General features: G+C 37.1%; 1 protein-coding gene across 2 annotated transcripts in view; it reads right to left on the reverse strand.

Moving 5' to 3' along the window:
• GABRA2 (gamma-aminobutyric acid type A receptor subunit alpha2) overlaps positions 1 to 20235 on the reverse strand; it is a 160544-nt gene that overhangs the window by 66016 nt on the left and 74293 nt on the right. For both annotated transcript variants that reach the window (XM_004389029.2, XM_023742989.1), the window contains exons 4-5: positions 4320 to 4540; positions 3452 to 3534 (exon numbers count right to left, since the gene is read on the reverse strand). In XM_004389029.2, coding sequence (XP_004389086.1) covers positions 3452 to 3534; positions 4320 to 4540 — 304 coding nt within the window. The remainder of the gene's footprint in view (positions 1 to 3451; positions 3535 to 4319; positions 4541 to 20235) is intronic.

Genomic DNA, 20235 nt, shown 5'->3' on the forward strand with positions numbered 1-20235 from the left:
AAGAAAGCCTGGCAATATGCTTCCCATTAGTCACAGCTATGAAAACCCTACGGAGTGCAGTTCTACTTTGCATACATGGGGTGTCCATGAGTGAGAATCACTAGATGGCAACTAGTTTGTATTTTTATTTTTTTTAGTAAGTAAATTATATTATGTGAGACAACTAGTGAAATGGGATTCTAAAAACATATACATATGTGTATGTCTCTTACACATGTGTATTTGTATATAAAAATATTTATATGAAGTGTATATATATATATCACAATATATAAGTAAACTCTAGCTATTTTTAAGGTCTGAAATATTTATTAATTTAATAATTAATGATACTGCTGAGAGGATTAAATAAGGAATAACACTTGTAATATGGATAATTAACAACCCATTTGCAGATCATCAAGTGGTTTGTTTCATATTACTGGACAAAATTTACCCTATGAATATATATCCTCTTTTCAATCAAATTTCAAATGGCACAGACTTTAACAGATCAAAAGGACATATAACATGGGCCACTTTACATCATAAGGGCCTATGATACTAAGTAGTTATAAATTTCTTAGTAACTTATTGAGATTTTTATAGAAATTAGAACAATTTCACCACTTTTGAATTTACATCCAACTTTTAAATAAGAATAAAAGAAAATGAAGTCCTAAAAATATTATGCCACTTTTTAAGAAACTACCTAATGAGACCCTGCCCCATTCATATCTACATCTCTAGCTCCAGTACAGTGCCAGACACACATAAAAATTGCTCAGTTCATTCTTGCTGGATAAATGAATGAACTTACAATGTTTTAACTCTGTTATTCACTGTTAGGGAAGATAGAAAACTGGAGAGAAGAGCAAGAATATATACTTTTTTAAATGACCGATCCTTCACAGGTGTTTTAAAAAAGCAGTTAACACAATTAGTTAGACAGGTACTGTTTTTTGTTTTTTACTTTTTAGATTTTAGGTCTGGTGAGGGAAGATGTAGCAGAAAATTCTGCAATGTACATCGGAGGGTCTCCCTGGTATGCTACCACAGGCATACACCAGGAAGCCATTATAATGCTTCTCAATAAAGTACAAAAGGAAAGTTGGTTTGTTTTACAGAACTCATTATAAATTCTGTCTTCTAAACAATTACACTTAAATACGTTTAATAATCCATTTTTGACTCCTGTTGTTGTTGTTGTTGTTAGGTGCCACTGAGTCGGTTCCAGCTCATAGCGACCCTGTGTACAACAGAAGGGAAGACTGCCCGGTCCTGCACCATCCTTATGGTTGCTGTTATGCTTGCGCCCATTGCTGCAGCCACTGTGTCAATCTAGCTTTCATTAAACATCAGGTGCATAGTAACTGATTCTTATTCTTTGTTAAAAATACCCCCAATTTGTAATTATTAATTTTTATCCAAAAGACAATTTACATTTTATTTTGGGCTGATGTATGGTTACGCCAAGACTTATAGGAAGTTTTAAATCAATTTAAACAATAAAGAAAAATATAAAGGTAGAGGACAATAGGAATGAAAACAAAACAATTCAAATTGTAAATATAAAAAAAAATTCTATCAATTATTTTACTGTGTGTGTGTGTGTGTGTGTGTGTGTGTGTGGTGAAGGGACTTTTCAATGAGAGGAATAAGTAAGCAGAAGTAAAATAATAGCTGCTTGTACTAAACTTTGCTGTGCCTACTTTTTTAAAGTTTGACTTGACTTGTTGGTCACAATTACTCCACACTGGAGAACACACTTTTAACACTTATTCATCAAACACATAATATGGGCAACAAAAAGTTAGAAATAAACGGAATACACAAATTGTTTATTCACTCTGTCAGAAAAATGAACATGAATTAAACAAAATTAAAAATAATCACTTAAACAGAAAATGTGTGACAACAAACTCTGTGTGTTACCCATATCGCTTCTGGATACAGAAAAACCTTAACTTGTAAATTCTCAAAAATGCAATATTCCACTACTCTGTAGATGTAGCATAAGGGACACTTTAAATTTCATTTGAAATATTTCTCAGGTGCATTTTTTTTTTAATTTTCAGAATTGAGACATCACCTCATTTATACTTGATGTCTTAATGCTACTACCTTGTCCACTGAAAAGTATCTTCCCTTACATTATTACTGCATCTTGAATTAATCTTTTGTTTACTGTCAAGGCTTCTCAATTTTCTCTTTAATGCCACTTATGTAATGCAAATGAGTTTTTCTCCCCTGCATCTGCTGTGGGATTCTGAGCATCGTGTTTACGTTATGTAACATGATTGAATATCTTAAATAATTTTGGAAGAGATGCCAGTATTGAAGTGATGGTTTCCATGACAATAAAAGAAGGCTTTGTAGTTAAACAAAGAGGAGATTCTCAAAGAAAACTGAGAACTGAAACCTTTTGTAAGAATGTACAGAACAAATAAGATTGAACTTCGAATTCCACAAAATCATGGTCACCAAAACAGTCAGAGGGTTTTGCATGCATATGAGGCTTCATTCTTCCTTTCTTTTTCCCCCTTGATACAGTCTGTGCCACACATATTTTTATAAGGTGAGAGAGCTGCATTTCTATTCAACAGAGAATAAAAAGTCTAAAGCTGCCCAAAATGTACAAAGATAGGAGTGCCAGAAAGAGCACCGTTTCTAAAAAGGTCAGGCAATCGGACACGTTCACACAAAGAGAAGCTGTTTAGCTGGTCCATGAATTTATGTCGAACCTGCCCTGAATGCCTTGAGGGCCCAGGGAGATGACTTGACCTCCCCTCTTTTCAATTATTCTGGGAGTGTGAATGCTGCTGTTGGCACACAAGGTATAACCAGTGACCTAAAGAATGCCAAAGGCACACAGCCTTTTCTGGAAGTTTCTATGTACACAGAAGGGGCGTGCATGTAGCGATCCAGCTACATCATCTCCTTCAGATTTATTTTAGGAAATTAAAAAAAAAAAAAAAATTCCCCTCCATTAGTTAGAAAGTAAAAAGACAATTGCTTCTGTGCCTGCTATTTTCAACAGGGTGATTGTCACTTTAATAAACAATAGAATTTGTCCTTTATAATTTATTTTTAGTTGACACAAAAGAAACATTTATTATGCCTTTGGAATGTGCTAGCACTTAGAAAATAAAGTAAATGACATTTCTCCAACCTTCAAGGAGCTCATGGTCTAGTTTTACACTTGTGAATACATGATGCCCTTTATTAACAATGAAATAATTGATAATTTAAATGCCATGATTGAAATATAATGATATTTGAGAAGTATCATAGGGCTAGCCAATTAGTTCCTTGAGGGCAATCAGCAAGCCATTTACTTCTGTATCTTACTGAAAAAGTATTAAGCATTCTGTAATATAAGAAGAAACTAAGAAACTATACATTCAAGCAGTGCTGGTGACTATCTCTGATATTATTGACCTAAAACATGTACCTTCATCCCTGTACTTACAGCTGCCAAACTTCAGAGGACATGAATGGGCATCCATTGGAAAATCCTCCAAGTGCATTGGACATTCAGCTTGTACTGTAAGCCTAAAAGTCAAAAGTCCACTCTTTGTTTAAGTAAATTGGCAAGTGAAGATAAAGCAAGTCACTATCGTCAACAAAATGAATGATGAGGCAGGGCCTTCATAACAGCATCATACTAGGCTAATTAACATTTAAATACATTTTTGTTCTTTCATATTTAGGTGAATTTTCAGAAGACATTGCCATATGTAAAATCTGAGCTCAAGGAACAATAATATTTATTAAAATTATACTTTACCTAGCCATTTTGTATTCTGGTTTTTTATGAAATAAAGAAGTCATACATGGATTTTGGAAGGCTATCCACTATAGTTGTATACTTTGTTAAATAAAAACTGCATCTCTGAATTTAAAATATATATATTTTTTCCTTTAGAGTAACTTCATAAGGAGAATCAAAATATCAAATTAAGTTAATGCTTGCTTAAAAATCACTTAAAATTTCAATGGGGATTTGACGGGATTTTAAAAATAAAGTTACATGCTGGTATAAACAAATTTTAAATAATGGCATTTAAAACTCTACTTAATTAAAATGAAATGTGGATAATAAACAGTCAAAAAATCAATTCCTAATAACTGAGGCAATCGTTAAGTTTTAACACATTAAAATGAGAATAAATACTATTTTACCTTTAATTTTTTAATAGCAAAGCATATTATAGGTACTTCAATAATGAATTATGAAAGTCTTTAACTTGTATTAATACCTGGCAGCTAGATTAGCTGCTTATTAATACATGGATTTCTCAATATTTAAATGTAACACATCAAACCTGAAAACATACCTCATTGTATACAGCAGAGTCCCATCATCCTGGATTCGAAGCAGCTTATTTGGCATCGTCATATTATGAGCTACCGATTTTTTCCCATTGTGAAAGAAGGTATCTGGTGTCCAGATCTTGCTAGCCATTAAATTGTTAAGTCGAAGGATGTTCATAGGACCTTTAAATTTTAATCGTTCATCTTTCCATTTTTGTCGAAAGAAAACATCTATTGTATATTCCTGAAATGTAAAATGGCATGCCTTTGAAAATAATAAAATTATTAAATACAACAAGAACACTATAGAAATCCACCAAAAATAAAATTCTAAGATAGGTTAAAAAAGAGAGAAAGAGTTATGATTCCTTTGCTTAGCAATAAATTTTGCCACTTATAATGGGATAAAACCAAAAATAAACAGTAGCTGTTGAACAGATTCCAACTCATAGTGATTCCATGTGTGTTATAATGGAACTTAGCTCCATAGGGTTCTCAATGGCTGTGACCTTTCAGAAGTAGATCATCAGGCCTTTCTTCCAAAGTGCTTCTGGGTGGATACCAGCTGCCAGCCTTTTGGTTAGTAGTCAAGCACTTAACCGTTTCTGCCACCCAGGGACTCCTATAGTGGGATGACACGTATGCCTTGCCATAATTAGCTACATATTTTTGTGACAAGAAAATACTAAATTTACTTTGTCTGGCCTCTTTCAGCTGAACTAGGTCTCAGACAAACTGCTTTACTGCATTCTTTAGTTTAGAACTGCTTAGAGAGGTGGCATATGCTTGGAAACGGTCTGGGTGGATTCTATTAAGTATATCCCAAGAACAAATGAGCAAGCAGTTTAACCAGTAGCCAAAAAAAAAAAAAAAAAAGAGAGAGAAAAAAACAACTATTAAGCACACTGTCAGATCTATATGAGTCATCATCTCCTGTTGCCAAAGAAACTGCAGAATATAATATTTCTTTTTTAATCCTAAAAAATGGTGAGATCGTATTGTTAGTAAGGATGTATCAGAAGATTTCAATAGTTTATTTCATGAACTTAGTTGTAACACAAGTACTTTTACAAGTTGTTAGAATACCTAAATATGAATATTTTACAAATACATTCTCTCATGTTATATATTTTAAAATATTCATACAGACCAGTTAATGATCAATTCCTCCATTATCACTTTCCAATACTGTAATATATCTGGGTATCTCTCTCTTTTTCTCCTTCCATTCCTCCTTCCCTCCTCTCTAGCACTCTCCCTCCCTCTCTCTCTCCACCTCCTCTATTTCTTCCTCTCCCTTTCTACATCTCTCTTAAGATGAGAGAATACCTTTCATTTAGATGAGATATGCAATTTATACTTTTAATTAATACTGACAATCATTTTTGTTAGTTGCCGTGGAATCGATTCCAGATCCTGGCGACGCTACGTGTGCAGTGTAGAACTGCTCCATAAGGTTGTTAAGGTTGTGACCTTTCACAAGCAGATCGACAGGCACCTGTCTTCAGAGATGCATCTGGCTGGGTTTGAACCACCAACCTTTTGGCTCGTAGTCAGTGCTTAACCATTTACACTACCCAGGAACTCCTCTGACAATCACAGTGCTAAACTTTTATTAATGTATATTTGTGCAAACACATTATAAATAATTAAAATGTTTCATTATACACCTGAGATTGGAACATCAGAAACTATCCTTTCATCAAAGAACCACAGTCATCTCACATTTGAAAATAAATACCTCAGCAACTGGTAATTTCACAAAACTAAAATTATGCTTGGTAAAAAAAGGATAGATTAAAAAGGCTGTATATTTATGAAAATATCATCTGTACAAATATGAATCAAGTAAATGATTCCCAGCAATCTCTCAAAAACTGAATGAATGATGATAGTAACTGTCATCCACAGATAATGACAGAGGAACAGGAAATTATCAGGGTCTCTGGGTTGTGTTTCTAATTCTTAAGAGAAAAGTTCATAACCTACTTCACCTTCAGTTTATGCAGTCATTTTTTTTTTCAAGTTTACTTCCAGCTAAACAAAATTCAATTATAAAAAAACCTAGATTAAGTGGTGAGTCTTTGTTACAAGTTTTTATGCATGTGTTCCTTTCCAATTGTCTTCCCTCAATTCCCAGTCCGCTGGGAATACATATGGCATTTACTTTTCCAGGAAAGCTGAATATTTTTTACAACTTTTTAATAAAACTTCAAATAGATTTGTCCATCTTAGAAAAATTATGGTATGTTTGGTCTGCTTCAGAAATTATGACAATAATTTCCTAGAGACCTACCACGTAGGAGTGAGTTAATGTTGACAAACAGAACATTTCAGGTGATCTCTTTTTAAAAATTGTTTCAGGAATACCATTTGCTTTTGAACATTCACAGTGACTGTATGACCTGTCAACCTATCTTCATGATCTGTGCCTCTTCGTTCCATCCCTACCACTCACACTCATATTTCCTCTAGACGATCTTAACAATCCTCACTCCTTGTCATTACCCAATACAGCAAGTTTCTCATCTGCCTGGGTCAGGCACTCTAATCAAAACCACACCTTCAGACCCCTGAATACCTGGAAAATACATAATCAGCTCTTTTTTGTATCTTTGTAACTTGTAAAACTCTCTGTTACTGGAAGACCACATACTGAAATTATACACTTGTTCCTCTGCCTCCCAAAGAGCTTGCAAATCTTGGGGAAAGAAACATGGTTTTTACTTTGTGTTTTATTTTGTTTTCAGACATACAAAAAACATAAATATTACAAATACAACTATCATACCAGCAGAAATGTTACCTTTTTTCATGTTTACCTCCATCTAAACAAAATTCAGTAATAAAACGTAGATTAAGAGATGAGTCTCTGTTATATGATAAGTCTTTATGCACGTGTTTCTTTCCGACTGTCTTCCCTCAAACAACCAGATATTATCAAACTGAACTTCTAAGAGGTGTACAAATTTATATTCCCACTATTGTTATTGTTGTTAGTTGCTTTCAAGTCAATTCCAATTCATGGCAACCCCATGTGTGCAAAGTAGAACTGTTCCAAAGGATTTTCAAGGAAGCAGATTGCCAGGTCTGTCTACCGAGGCACCTCTGGGTGGGTTCGAACTGCCAACCTTTCAGCTAGTAGTGGAGTGTTTAACTGTTTATGCCAACCAGAAACCCATTAGTTGTTGCTGTTGTTAGGTGCCACTGAGTTGGTTCTGACTCATAGTGACCCTATGTACAACAGAATGAAACACTACCCGATCACAGTCATTGCTATCTTTGAGACCATTGTTGCAGCCACTGTGTCAACCCATCTCATTGAGGGTCTTCCTCCTTTTCACCAACCCTCTACTTTACCAAGCATGATGTCCTTCTCCAGAGACTGGTCCCTCTAATTGTGTATGAAAATTCTTATTTCCCTATATCTTGGTAGGGACAGAATATTTCATTGTAGACATTTTGATTGGCGTTGAATGGTTCTTAGTAGCTACCGTTTGGGTTTCTCTGTTGAGTAGTGAAATTTAACACCTCTTCATGTGTTTATTAACATTCTAATTTTCTCTTCTATTAATTGCCTGTTCATTTCATCTATTTTGTTTTCTTCTAGGTTCCTTGTCTTTTTCTTATTGAGTTATAGAAGTTCTTTATATATATTTTATGTCCTAATCTTTTCTTATAGAACTTCTGTAACTCAATAAGAAAATATCATTCATATCATAAAAATATACAAAATATTATAAAGTTATCCCCTAATTTTCTTCTAAAGATGTAAAAGTTCTGCTTTTTACATTTAGGTCTTTAATCCACCTGAAATTTATGTAGGATATGACATAAAGGTACAACTTCCACCCTCCCCCACAAATGAAATGGCAATTTTCTAGCTCCATGTTGGCTGGTACATCCTTACCCACAGATACTGTCATGTATCTAGTGTCCATGTATATGCTGGTCTACTTCTGAGCTTTCAATTCCAAACTCATGATTCCTATAGCTTTATAATGTTTTTCTTCATAGTATTTTCATTACTGTTTAATTCAAAATAATTTGTAATTTAAAAAAAAAAAAAAAAAAGACCAGACTTACTGGCCTGACAGAGACTGTAGAAATCCCAAGAGTATGGCCCCTGGACACTCTTTTAGCTCAGTAATGAAGCCACTCCCAAGGTTCACCGTTCAGCCAAAGATTAGACAGCCCCATAAAACAAAATGAAACTAATGGGGCACAACACTCCAGGGACAAGAACTAGAAGGCAGGAGGGGACAGGAAAGCTGGTGATAGGGAACCCAAGGTTGAGAAGGGACAGTGTTGACATGTCGTGGGGTTGTTAACCACTGTCATAAAACAACAGGTGTACTAACTGTTAAATGAGAAACTATTTGTTCTGTAAACCTTCATCCAAACTACAATTTAAAAAAATTTGTTATTTACATTATGGTTTTTCTTAATCTAGGCAATATTGTGAAGTGTGTTTTTATGTTTCCAGATGTATTGATTTCTTTGAATTGTATTTTTGTCATTGATGCTCAATTTTACTACATTTGTGGTAAGAGACTAGGTACTGTAAGATAGTTAATTCTTTGCAATTAACTGGAAATGTCTTAGTTTTTTTTTTAGTTAAATGTAACCATCTCTACCTTTTAATGGTCAGTTAGTCCATTTACATTTATTACCAATATATTTGGACATGTCTCCTGGCTATATTGTTTTTAACAGTGGTAATTAAAGTGATATGGATGGGAGAGATAACTTATATAGATTCTATATTATTAGCTGATAAAAATAAATTAAGGAAAGAACTGTAGAAAACTGAGGAGCAGGAACCATAAGAGAACACAAACAAACAGAAAGTAGAGGGAGGAAAAAGGTAACAAAATAAGAAGAAAAAAAAGGATCATATAGAGATCTCCGGAACCAAGCAGTGCTAGAAGATCATGAAAGCAGAAACCAGAATGTCATGGGTTGGGGAATGAATTGAGGGCATAAGTGGTGATCTCTCCACTCCTAAATTTGTAAATACCTTAAGATAAATCAGAGTTTAACCAGTAAAACCTAGAAATTAACTGTGTCATTTAGCTGTTCAGTTTAAACACCCAAAATGCAGTAGCTTAAAATAACAACCATTATTATTAGGTCACGTCGTTGGGTGGCACAAGCAGTTTGCGATTGGCTGCTAACCTAAAGTTTGGTGGTTTAGGCCCACTCATTAGCTCTACAAAAGAAAGGCCTGATGATCTGCTTTATAAAAGATTACAGCCAAGAAAACCCTATGGAGCAGTTCTACTCTGTCGCATGTGGAGTTGCCATGAGTTAGAATCAACTCAATGACAACGGGTTTGCTTTTCTGGGTTTTATTGTCAGCTCACAAGTCATGAGGCTGGGGGTCAGTTGATCTCAGCTGGGCTTGCTCATTCATCTGTGGGTTAAAGAGCCACTGGCTGATCTAGGCTAACATCATCTAGGGCCACTAGGGCAACTCAGCTTTGCTCCACATGTCTCTCAAACTTTTCCAGGAAACACTGGGCTAGCCCAGGCATGTGTGCATGTGTTTCTTATGGCAATGGGAGAGGTACAAGAGATCAAGCCCCAAAGCACAAGCCCATTTCAAGCCATTACTTGTGTCATGTTTGTTAACACCCCATTGGCCAAAGCAAGTCACATGACTGAGTTGAGTGACGAGTGTTATAGTAGGTTACCCTATCTTAGTAGTAGGGCATTACAAAGTTAATAGAAAAAAACTCACTGCCATCAAGTCAATTCTGACTCACAGTAACCCCACTGGGTTTCCAAGGCTGTAAATCTCTACAGAAGCAGACTGCCACATCTTTCTCCTGCGGAGGCACTGGTGGTTTTGAACCACTGACATTCTCGTTAGCAGTCAATCACTTTAACTACTGTGCCACCAGGGCATGGATATAAGAACAAGTGAAGAACTAGGGCCATAATTGCAACCTATCACACTAGCTCTCTGTGAAAGAAAAACAAAAGGTGCTGGTGAATGAATGAAGAGTTTAAGAACATCTAAAACTTCAATGAAAGGCACATACATGTCTCTACAATCTTAGGAAGGCAGGTTGGTATAACTTAGTGTCACCATAATCAACTTTACTGTATTTCAATGAAGAGAGAACCTGCAGGTGGAAGCATGATAATCAGCTTAGAACAGTGGATAACAAACTAGGGTATGCACATCCATTTGGGTGTAGGAAGAAAATATTAGAATCTTCACTTATATATAATAGGATTCTTAAAAAAAAAAAAAAAAAAAAAAACTGCTGCCGTTGAGTCAGTTCCGACTCATGGTGACCCTATAGGACAGAGTAGAACTGCCCCACAGAGTTCTTATCTAAATATAAAAATAAAATGAAGCTTTGATAATAAATAATATATGGAATGATGCTGGCACTCTCATTGCATCCATAAGTAGATTATGGTCATGTGAGGTATCCTACGGGAAGAGAAGGGGCCACAACAGGGAATGGTTTAGTCCAGTTCTATTCACTTGCTTTCAATGTACTGTGATGTACACATAAACCTTTTGCCATCAAGTCAATTCCGACTCATAGCAACCCTACAGGACAGAGTATAACTGACCCATAGGGTTTCCAAGGCTGTAATCTTTACTGAAGCAGGTTGCCACACCTGTCTCACTCAGAACAGCGGGTGGGCTCCAACCACCGACCTTTCCATTAAGCAGCCAAGCACTTAACCACTGTTCCATCAGGCTCCTTAATGTATAACTAGTTAAGTGAATTTATAAATTATAATACCTAGTTTTGATTAACTATAGTGAAAATAGGCAAATGACTTCAAAAGCTTACCATTAAGACAACATGGACTGAAGAAAACTCTAATAATTACACAAGTGGACAACAAGGAAAAAAAAAAGAGATGCCACCTATGTGAATACGAGCTCTTTATTAACTAAAGAATGACGTACTAACCAATTCTAAAAAGAAATCTTCAAAAGAAAATTTATAATTATAAATGAGACTATTTAAAATATGAGTTTATGCCCACCATTTTTAATGATGAGCTTCATCTTAAGCACATATTGTGCTTACACAAATATTATATCTTGAAATACTAATCAATGATAGAGCGAGGCAATTGCAATTAGTAAGTTATTCAAAAACTAAGCATCCAGAACATGAAGACAAACATCTAAAATTGGTGAATGGGTTTAAAAAAATTAACAACATTGTTTAATAACCAATAGCCAATGATGCACTTCTTAAATTTGGATTCAATTATCTTTTTCACTTATAACAGTCATTAAAAACAAGTATTAAAATAATATTAACTTAGATCCAGAATTCTGAATTACTGTATCATAACATAAGAAATATTTTAAAGAACAATAACCTTTAACAACAGACATATAGACCAATGGAATCAAATTGAGAACCCAAAAATAAATCCATTTATCTATGGTAAGTTTGGTGAATTGTCCAATATGTAGCTTGCTAGGGGAAGAACCCAGACAAAAATGCAGTTTCCAATCCAGTGTTTTTGCCACCACTAAATCTCTCCACTTACAGAGTAATGCCTTGAGTTTATTTCCATAATTTTCCCTGAAAACAAGGAAATCACTATCTATTGCAAACGTTATTGTATAAACATGATTTCACATTAACTTAGTAAAGACAGTATGTTCTTTAGCGCCTAAGTACGTTAATTATAAGTCAGTGTGTGTAGCCACTTTCTGTAGAATTATATCTGCTCGCTAAAACACATCCGAATAGCAGAGCTACAGTACTCTGAGTGATTTCTTGTTTACACTGATTTACTGAGTATATTTTAAAGTATCAAAATTTACTCCATTACACCCTTTTTACTAATAAAGGCTAGTCTCCTCTGAGTAAATCCCAATCAGTGTATTTCTATGGCTGTCTCTATAATGAAGAAAGATGTGGTTTATGAAAGAGGAATGTAGCAATTAACAAAACAACAGCCTTGGATAATACAAGAATGGTTGAACTCAACACTTGCAGTTAGTACTCAAAGTGGTGTGGACAATAAATTTAACACAGCATTAGCATTGCAAAAAATACAATAAAGATGAGAAGCTTAAGAACAGATCAGCAGAGAGCCAATAAATCCAATTAGTATAAGACCACAAAACCCTATGATATAAAGAAGCTCACACAAACAGAGGTATCAGCACAACACTGCTACTAGATTCTGACCATTGGGGAGGTAAGATGTTTGTGTTTTTTCTTTGGAACTAGAGGTCTAGCCAGTTTCAATAATAAATTAGAAACAGATACAAAAGACTCATATTCTAAAAATAAATTAAAAGATAGCTAATCAAAATATTTAAAATGATTAATAGTTATAATATGTGGATAGAAATTTACTTCAATATAATTTATATTTGATGCATTGAACACTAATGACTGAGGACCAGACAAGTTGTGAGATGACAGCGAGGATATCATACACGAAGAAAGCAAAATGTCATTAAAAACACAGGAAAGAAAGAAGAGACCAAAATGGATATCAAAAGATACTCTGAAACTTGCTCTTGAACATCAAGTAGCTAAAGCGAATGAAAGAAATTATGAAGTAAAAGAGCTGAACAGAAGATTTCAAAGGGCAGCTCAAGAAGACAAAAGTATTATGACATATGCAAAGACCTGGAGTTAAAAAAACCAAAGGAAAGAACATGCTCGGCATTTCTCAAGCTGAAATTCAAGCCTCGAGTTGCAATATTGAAGGATTCTATGGGCAAAATACTAAATGAAGAAAGCGCCAAAAAAAGATGGAAAGAATACAGAGTCACTGTACCAAAAAGAACTGGTCGACCTTCAACCCCTTCAGGAGGTAGCATATGACCAAGAACCAATGGTACTGAAGGAAGAGGTACAAACTGCACTGGAGACATTGGTGAAAAACAAGCCTCCAGGAATTGATGCAATACCAATCGAGACGTTTCAACAAATGGATGCAGTGCTGGAAAGTGCTCAGTCATCTATGCCAAGAAATTTAGAAGACAGCTACCTGGCCAACCAACTGGAAGATCCATACTTATGCACATTCGAAGAAAGGTGAGCCAAGAGAATGCAGAAATTATCAAACAATATCATTAATATCACACACAAGCAAAATTTTGCTAAAGATTATTCAAAAGCTGCTGCGGCAGTAAACTGACAGGAAACTGCTGGAAATTCAAGCTGGATTCAGAAGAGGATGTGGAATAAAGGATATCATTGCTAATGTCATATGGGTCTTGGCTGAAAGCTGAAAATACCAGAAAGATGTTTACCTGTGTTTTATTGACTATGCAAAGGCATTCAACTGTGTGGATCACAACAAATTATGCATAACATTGCAACAAATTGGAATTTCAGAATGCTTAATTGTGTTCATATGGAACCTGTACACGAACCAAGAGGAAGTTGTTCGAACAGAATAAGGGAATATTGCGTGGTTTAAAGTCAGGAAGAGTGTGCATCAGAGTTGTGTCTTTTCACCATACTTATTCAAACTGTATGCTAAGAAAATAATCTGAGAAGCTGGACTACACAAAGAAGAACGTGGCATCTGGATTGGTTGAAGACTCATTAACAACCTGTGATATGCCGAAGATAGAATCTTGCTTGCTGAAAGCAAAGAAGACTTGAAGCACTTACTGATGCAGATTAAAGACTATAGCCTTCAGTATGGGCTGCACCTCAACATATAGAAAATAAAAATCCTCACAACTGAACCAATAAGCAACATCATGATAAATGGAAAAAACACTGAAGTTGTCAAGGATTACATTTTACTCGGATCCACAATCAACGTCCATGGAAGCAGCTGTCAAGAAATCAAACAAGGTATTGCACTGGGAAAATCTGCTGCAAAAGACCTGTTGAAAGGCAAAGACGTCACTTTGAAGACTAAGATGTGCCTGACCCAAACCATGGTATTTTCAATTGCCTCATATGCATGTGAAAGCTGGACAATGAATAAGGAAGACTGAAGAGTTGACGCCTTTGAATTATGGCGCTGGTGAAGAATACTGAATACACCTTGGACTGCCAGAATAAGGAATAAGTCTGTCTTGGAAGAAGTAGAGCCAGAGTAGTCCTTGGAAGTGAGGATGGCAAGACTTCGCCTCATGTACTTTGGACATCTTATCAGGAGGGATCAGTCCCTGGAGAAGGACATCATGCTTGATAAAGTAGAGGGTCAGCAAAAAAGAGGAAGACCCTCAACAAGACGAACTGACACAGTGGCTGCAACAACGGGCTCAAACACAGCAATGATTGTGAGAATGGTGCAGGACCAGGCAATGTTTTGTTCAGAAACATCGACGACACCTAAAAAGAACAACAACATAATTTATATCATTTAAAATTCATAACAATCTTGTAAGATATGCAAAATTATACCCACTTTACCACTGGTGAGATAAATTCAGAAGTCATATTTGTTAAAACAAACAAAATAAAAACAGACAAATTTCAACTCAAACCTTATGATTCCAAATACCATGCTATTTTCATCACGCTGTACATAAGCACTAACCCTTGAAGGCAAGAAATTGGGGTGAAATTTCCTTTTTATAGACAAATAAATGGATGCCACTCATATATTAAAGGAGCCCTGGTGACAACAGTGGTTAAGCACTCAGCTGCTAACTGAAAGGTCAGCGGTTTGAACCCACCAGCCGCTCTGAGGGAGAAAGATTTGGCAGTCTGTTTCCATAAAGATTTACAGCCTTGGGATTCTATGGGGCAGTTCTATTCTGTCCTGTAGGGTCACCATCAGTCAGAATCGACTCAACTGCAATTGGTTTGATTTTATTTTTCACTCATAGATTGTGAAGGTTACAGGAAAAAATTCAGAAGCAGGGCTCAGGCTGGAGTTTTAGAATCTTCCTTAATATGTTCCTTCTACCATTTAAAATTGACTCAAAAACAACATTAAAAGATAACAACAATAACAATTATAAATGGCACAATATGAAATGGCTATTAAGAGTGTGGGCTCTTGAGTTAGGTAGACTAGGGTACAAATCCTGGTTCTGGAACTCATTTCTTCTTGACCTTGAGCAGTTTACTTAATCTCTCTTTATTTCAGTTGACGTATCTGTAAACTGCCATTCAGTCAATTCCGACTTACAGCTACCCTATAGGACAGAGCAGAACTACCCCATAGGGTTTCCAAGGAGCAGCTGGTGGATTTGAACTGCTGACCTTCTGGTTAGCAGCCAAACACTTAACCACTGTGCCACCAAGGCCCCAGTTTACAGGAGATTATACTAGGGCCTACTTCCTACGACTCTTTAAAGATAAAATGAGGTAGTATATGTAAAGTTCTTAGAAAAGTGTTTAGACAGCAAGGAAGGTAACGTAGCTTATATCGTCCTCATCCCCACAAAAGGGCGGCCTGCCAAGGGAGGGGCACCTAGCAGCAAAAGGTCATGGAGTAAAATTCCAGGGGCAGGGGTTGGGCAGGGTGACACAAGAGGTCCATCAGAGAGTATGCCACCTGGGTTTTTGGTGACTGTTCAATAATGAATTTGCTTAATAGAAATCAGAAGTGTGCCTCTGAAAGAACCAGCAATTATCTATCAGCCATACAGATGTCATTGATTGCCAGGAAAGAAGTATCAATAGAACTTGATATATAAAAATTTATTTACCCTCTTTTTCCAATCTCCCTTCCCATTCCCCTTCCCCTCAACTCTGGAAGTCCCAGAAAGAACAGCGAAGAGCAGTTCACATCCTATCCTGCACTGAATATCCTTTAGCTGTGAACCAGACTGGGAAAAAGAGACAAGATCTAAACTGCATGAGAGATTACTGTTGGATTGGAGTGACTCTTTGATACTTGAAAGTGAAGAGAAAGTTACTGGATGTACATGAGGTATTATCATGATATGGGAAGGGAGATCCAAAGAATGAAATGTCACTTAGTTTGGTCAGCTGAATTCCCAAAGCCTTGGGATGAAATCTAAACACTCCTAGGCCCTTTCATGATCTCTTCCTCTCTTCCTTCTCAAGCCTCATCTCCAGTAATTCTACCCCCACACTATGCGGCAGCCATACTGAAATCCATGCAGGGGCTCTGATGTGTCATGCTGCAACTTACTACCCAAGCTCACTGATCTCTGTTGGAGTCACTCTTCTCCATCAGCTCCAAATCTGGCCAACTTTTACTCCACACTAAGAGAAATGACCATGACCACCTTCTTCAATGCTATATCTAACAAACAGAAAATATGCAATAATCAAGAAGGAAGGAAGGGGGGAAGGAGGTAGGGAGGGAAGAAAGGAGGAAGGGAGGGAGGGAGGGAAGAAGGGAGCAAAGGAGAGGGAAGAAGGAAGGAAAGGGATGGAGGGAAGGAGGGAGGGAGGAAGGAAGGGAGGAAGGAAGAAAGGGAGGAAGGAAGGAAGAGACAAACGAATGAATGAAGGAAGGAAAAAGAGGGAGGGAGGAAGGAAAGAGAGGGAGAGAGGGAGGGATGGAGGGAGGAAGGGAGGAAGGAAAGAAGGAAGGAAGGAAAGAAAGATTAACTGTAGCAACAAGGACTGTGAGCAACAGGGGTTTTAACAGTACATAAGGAGAAACCCATCAGCAGAGGCAGATGGTAGAAAAGCTTTCAGATATGGTAAACAGTCACCTGTGTGTAATACCCTAATCTTTAAATTCTCAAGTAGGAAGTGCCTTGCATGTGTGTGTGTGTGTGTGTAATTATATTAAACTAATCACAGTCGGCTTTTATTCTGTATAATAGTTATATTCTAAAGAATGTTGACACATATCAAAAAACCATGCAATAATAAGTTCTCTGGTAACAGAAATCTACTATGCTTTAAAGTATTATTTGGGGAAGCTTTTCTAGCTTTTTCAGACAATTTGCTACAAGGCCCTTCATGACCTGGCTCTGGGTACTTTTCCAGTCTCATCATATCCAAAATTCCCAAGAGTATTCTAGGCTCCAGTCAGACTGAACTTTTACATTTTTCTGAACCCAACAAGTTTTTCCAATTTGTGCTAAAACACTCTTTCCCCATCATGTAGCTGGCAATCTTTATTTGTCCACCTTACCTATCTTCTTTTCCTAGAAACTTCCCCAGACTCTATTTCCTCCACCCACAACCCCTCTGCTACAATATCAATCCATAAATACTCGAATCAAAGCATTTTCACACAGCATCCAAATTAATGATTTTTCTTATCTGTCTCCCCACTACACTGTGAACCTGAAAACAAGCACTAGTTATACTTACATATTTCAGCTATCACTACTGTCACAGAATCACAGTACATAATTAGTAAATTTTGATTAAAGGGACACAAGCTGTGTCGTCTAGTAGATCAGACTTCAGGAAGAAGAAAGACATGTAAAGATTTTCATAACCCAGTGTGCAAAGTCAAACAAAATATGACTACTATGCAGCACAAGGAAGGGAAGGGCTGACTCTACTTAGAGTAACCTAGAAAGGCATCAGTCCCTAAGTGGTGCAAATTGTTAATATGCTCAGCGGTGAACCAAAAGGTTGGAAGTTTGAGTCTACCCAGTGGTGCCTTGGAAAAAAGGTCTGGCGATCTACTTCCAAAAAATCAGCCATTAAAAACCCTGTGGAACACACTTCTACTCTGACACACATGGGGTTGGCATGAGTTGGAGTCGACACAATGACAACTGGTTTAGAAAGGCAACAAATAAGATGAAATTTGAGACTGGCCTTCAATACATAAAAGATCTCCAAGTGGTAAGGGAGGAGGAAAGCCTAACAGGCACCAAAGAAAAACAGTTGCAAAACCAGGGAGATGTTAAAGATAAAGGCATGTTCAGAGAACAATGAGAAGTTCAAGGTACAGCTTTAAAAATAAAAGCCTCACTGACAGCTATAATGCCTTCCAGCTACTGCCCTCTGTCTCTCCTCCTCTCCTCAGTTACACTGCTTAAAAATGTTGCCTCCACTCTTTCTCCATTTCTCACCTCCCACATGCCTCAGCCCACTGCAATCTGGTTGCTTTTACCACAATCAGCAAATACCCCCATGTTCTCAATCTAATAACACACTTATGTCCTTTTTTGGATTTACCATAATATACACTATTGTTTTCCCTTTACTTTTTGCAATGCCCCATTGCAGTGGATTTCCTGAAAATACATTCTCCTGGTGTTGCAGGAAACCCCTGTCCCCCAGAAATTTACATGTAATCTATCTCTAAGAATATGTATGCCAGTAACACCCCTGGATAATGTCTATTATTCTTAAGCAAGGCACAAAAGATCTGCGTGGCCTTTCCAAAAAGACAAAGTCCACACTCAAAACTGGGGTGGCTGGGGGGGTCGGGTGGGGAGGCAGTGTGCACAGTCTCTACAGCTGTTCTTTTAAAGATCACTTCAGGTTCAGAAATCGTAGTTTGCTGTTGTTGATAGGGGCCACGGAGTCGGTTACAACTCATAGTGACCCTATGTAAAACAGACCGAAACACTGCCTCGTCCCACGTCATCCTCAACAATTGTTGCTATGTTATTTAGTTTCTATAAACTATCTGCAGATAGGGGCAGGGAATTTTCTCTGTGTCCCTGAGAGCTGTGACTGGATGTACCAAGTTCCCACAAGCTCACCCCCACCCCAGAAGGTAATGTATGAGTCAAAATACCTTCACCTCCCCTCTCTTCTGGAACAGTTATCCCACTTCCTAGGTGAAAGTTTGCTGTGGACAAACCCCATGGGTCCACCTCATCACCAAATGAACCACAGCATCTGCGGTATACAGAAACCACTTTGGCAGTTGACTGTGACACAGATTAGTATCTGACTATTACATATCACTGCATATGATTTTAAAAAAAAAAAAAAAACAAAAAACTCCGTTGCCTTCAAGTTGATCCCAACTCATATGACCCTATAGGACAGAGAAGAACTGACCCATAGAGTTTCCAAGGAGTGCCTGGTGGATTTGAATTGCCAACCTTTTGGTTAGCAGCTGTAGCTCTTAACCACTACACCACCAGGGTTTCCTTGCATATGATAGGGAATAAAAAGCAGTGGTCTTTGACTTTTGCTGTTAAGATAAATCTAGCTCAGAGAAGGGACTCATTTTTCACTGTGACAGATGTCCCTGATTGCTCCTTCTCAGTCTCCTCTGCAGGCTTTCTTATCCTCTTCTTATCCCTTAAATACTGGTGTTCTAGAGTTTCTGTGAACATATGGTGACCTTTCACTCTAATCTCTGTCCTTGCACAATTTTATGTATGCCCATGGTTTCAACTAACATCAGATAAATCCCAAACTATCTTCACTCTAATTCCCTCTCCTGAGCTCGAGATCTACACCTAAAGAACCCATTTGCTGTCAAGTCAATTCCAACTCATGCAATCCATGTGTGTCTGACTAGAACTGTGCTACACAGGGCTTTCAACTGCTGACGTTTCAAAAGTAAATCGCCAGGCCTTTCTTCCGAGTCACCTCTGGGTGGACTAGAACCTCCAACCTGGTTAGCAGTGAAGTCCATTATGCCTGCTACCTAGACAACTCCAATTACATATCCCACAGAAACCCCAACTCAACACGTTTAAAATATGCATATTCATCACCCCAAAAACAAAACAAAAGCAAATAAAACCATTCCTCCTGTTTCATATCCCAGGGAATGGTACCACCATCCACCCAATCCCCAAAGGATTCATCCTGTACTACTTCTTCAACCCCTACATCCAACAAATCATCAAGTCTTGTCAATTCTACCACACAGAGACCTTTTAAATTACTTCAGTTCTATCTTCAGTACCACTATCCTGGCCCAGACTACAATTATCTGTATCCTGGAATACAACAACTTTCTAACTAGATTTCCCTTTTCCCATTCCCTAATCCAAAATCATGGATTGCAGAAAATCTGGCCCAGTCATATGTCCTATACATTACCCCTAACCCTCCATCTACGTTATAACAGCTTCTTATTGCCCTTGGCATAAAG

This window comes from Trichechus manatus, unplaced genomic scaffold (genome assembly GCF_000243295.1).
Source record: "Trichechus manatus latirostris isolate Lorelei unplaced genomic scaffold, TriManLat1.0 scaffold00231, whole genome shotgun sequence".
In the NCBI taxonomy this organism is placed as follows: domain Eukaryota; kingdom Metazoa; phylum Chordata; class Mammalia; order Sirenia; family Trichechidae; genus Trichechus; species Trichechus manatus.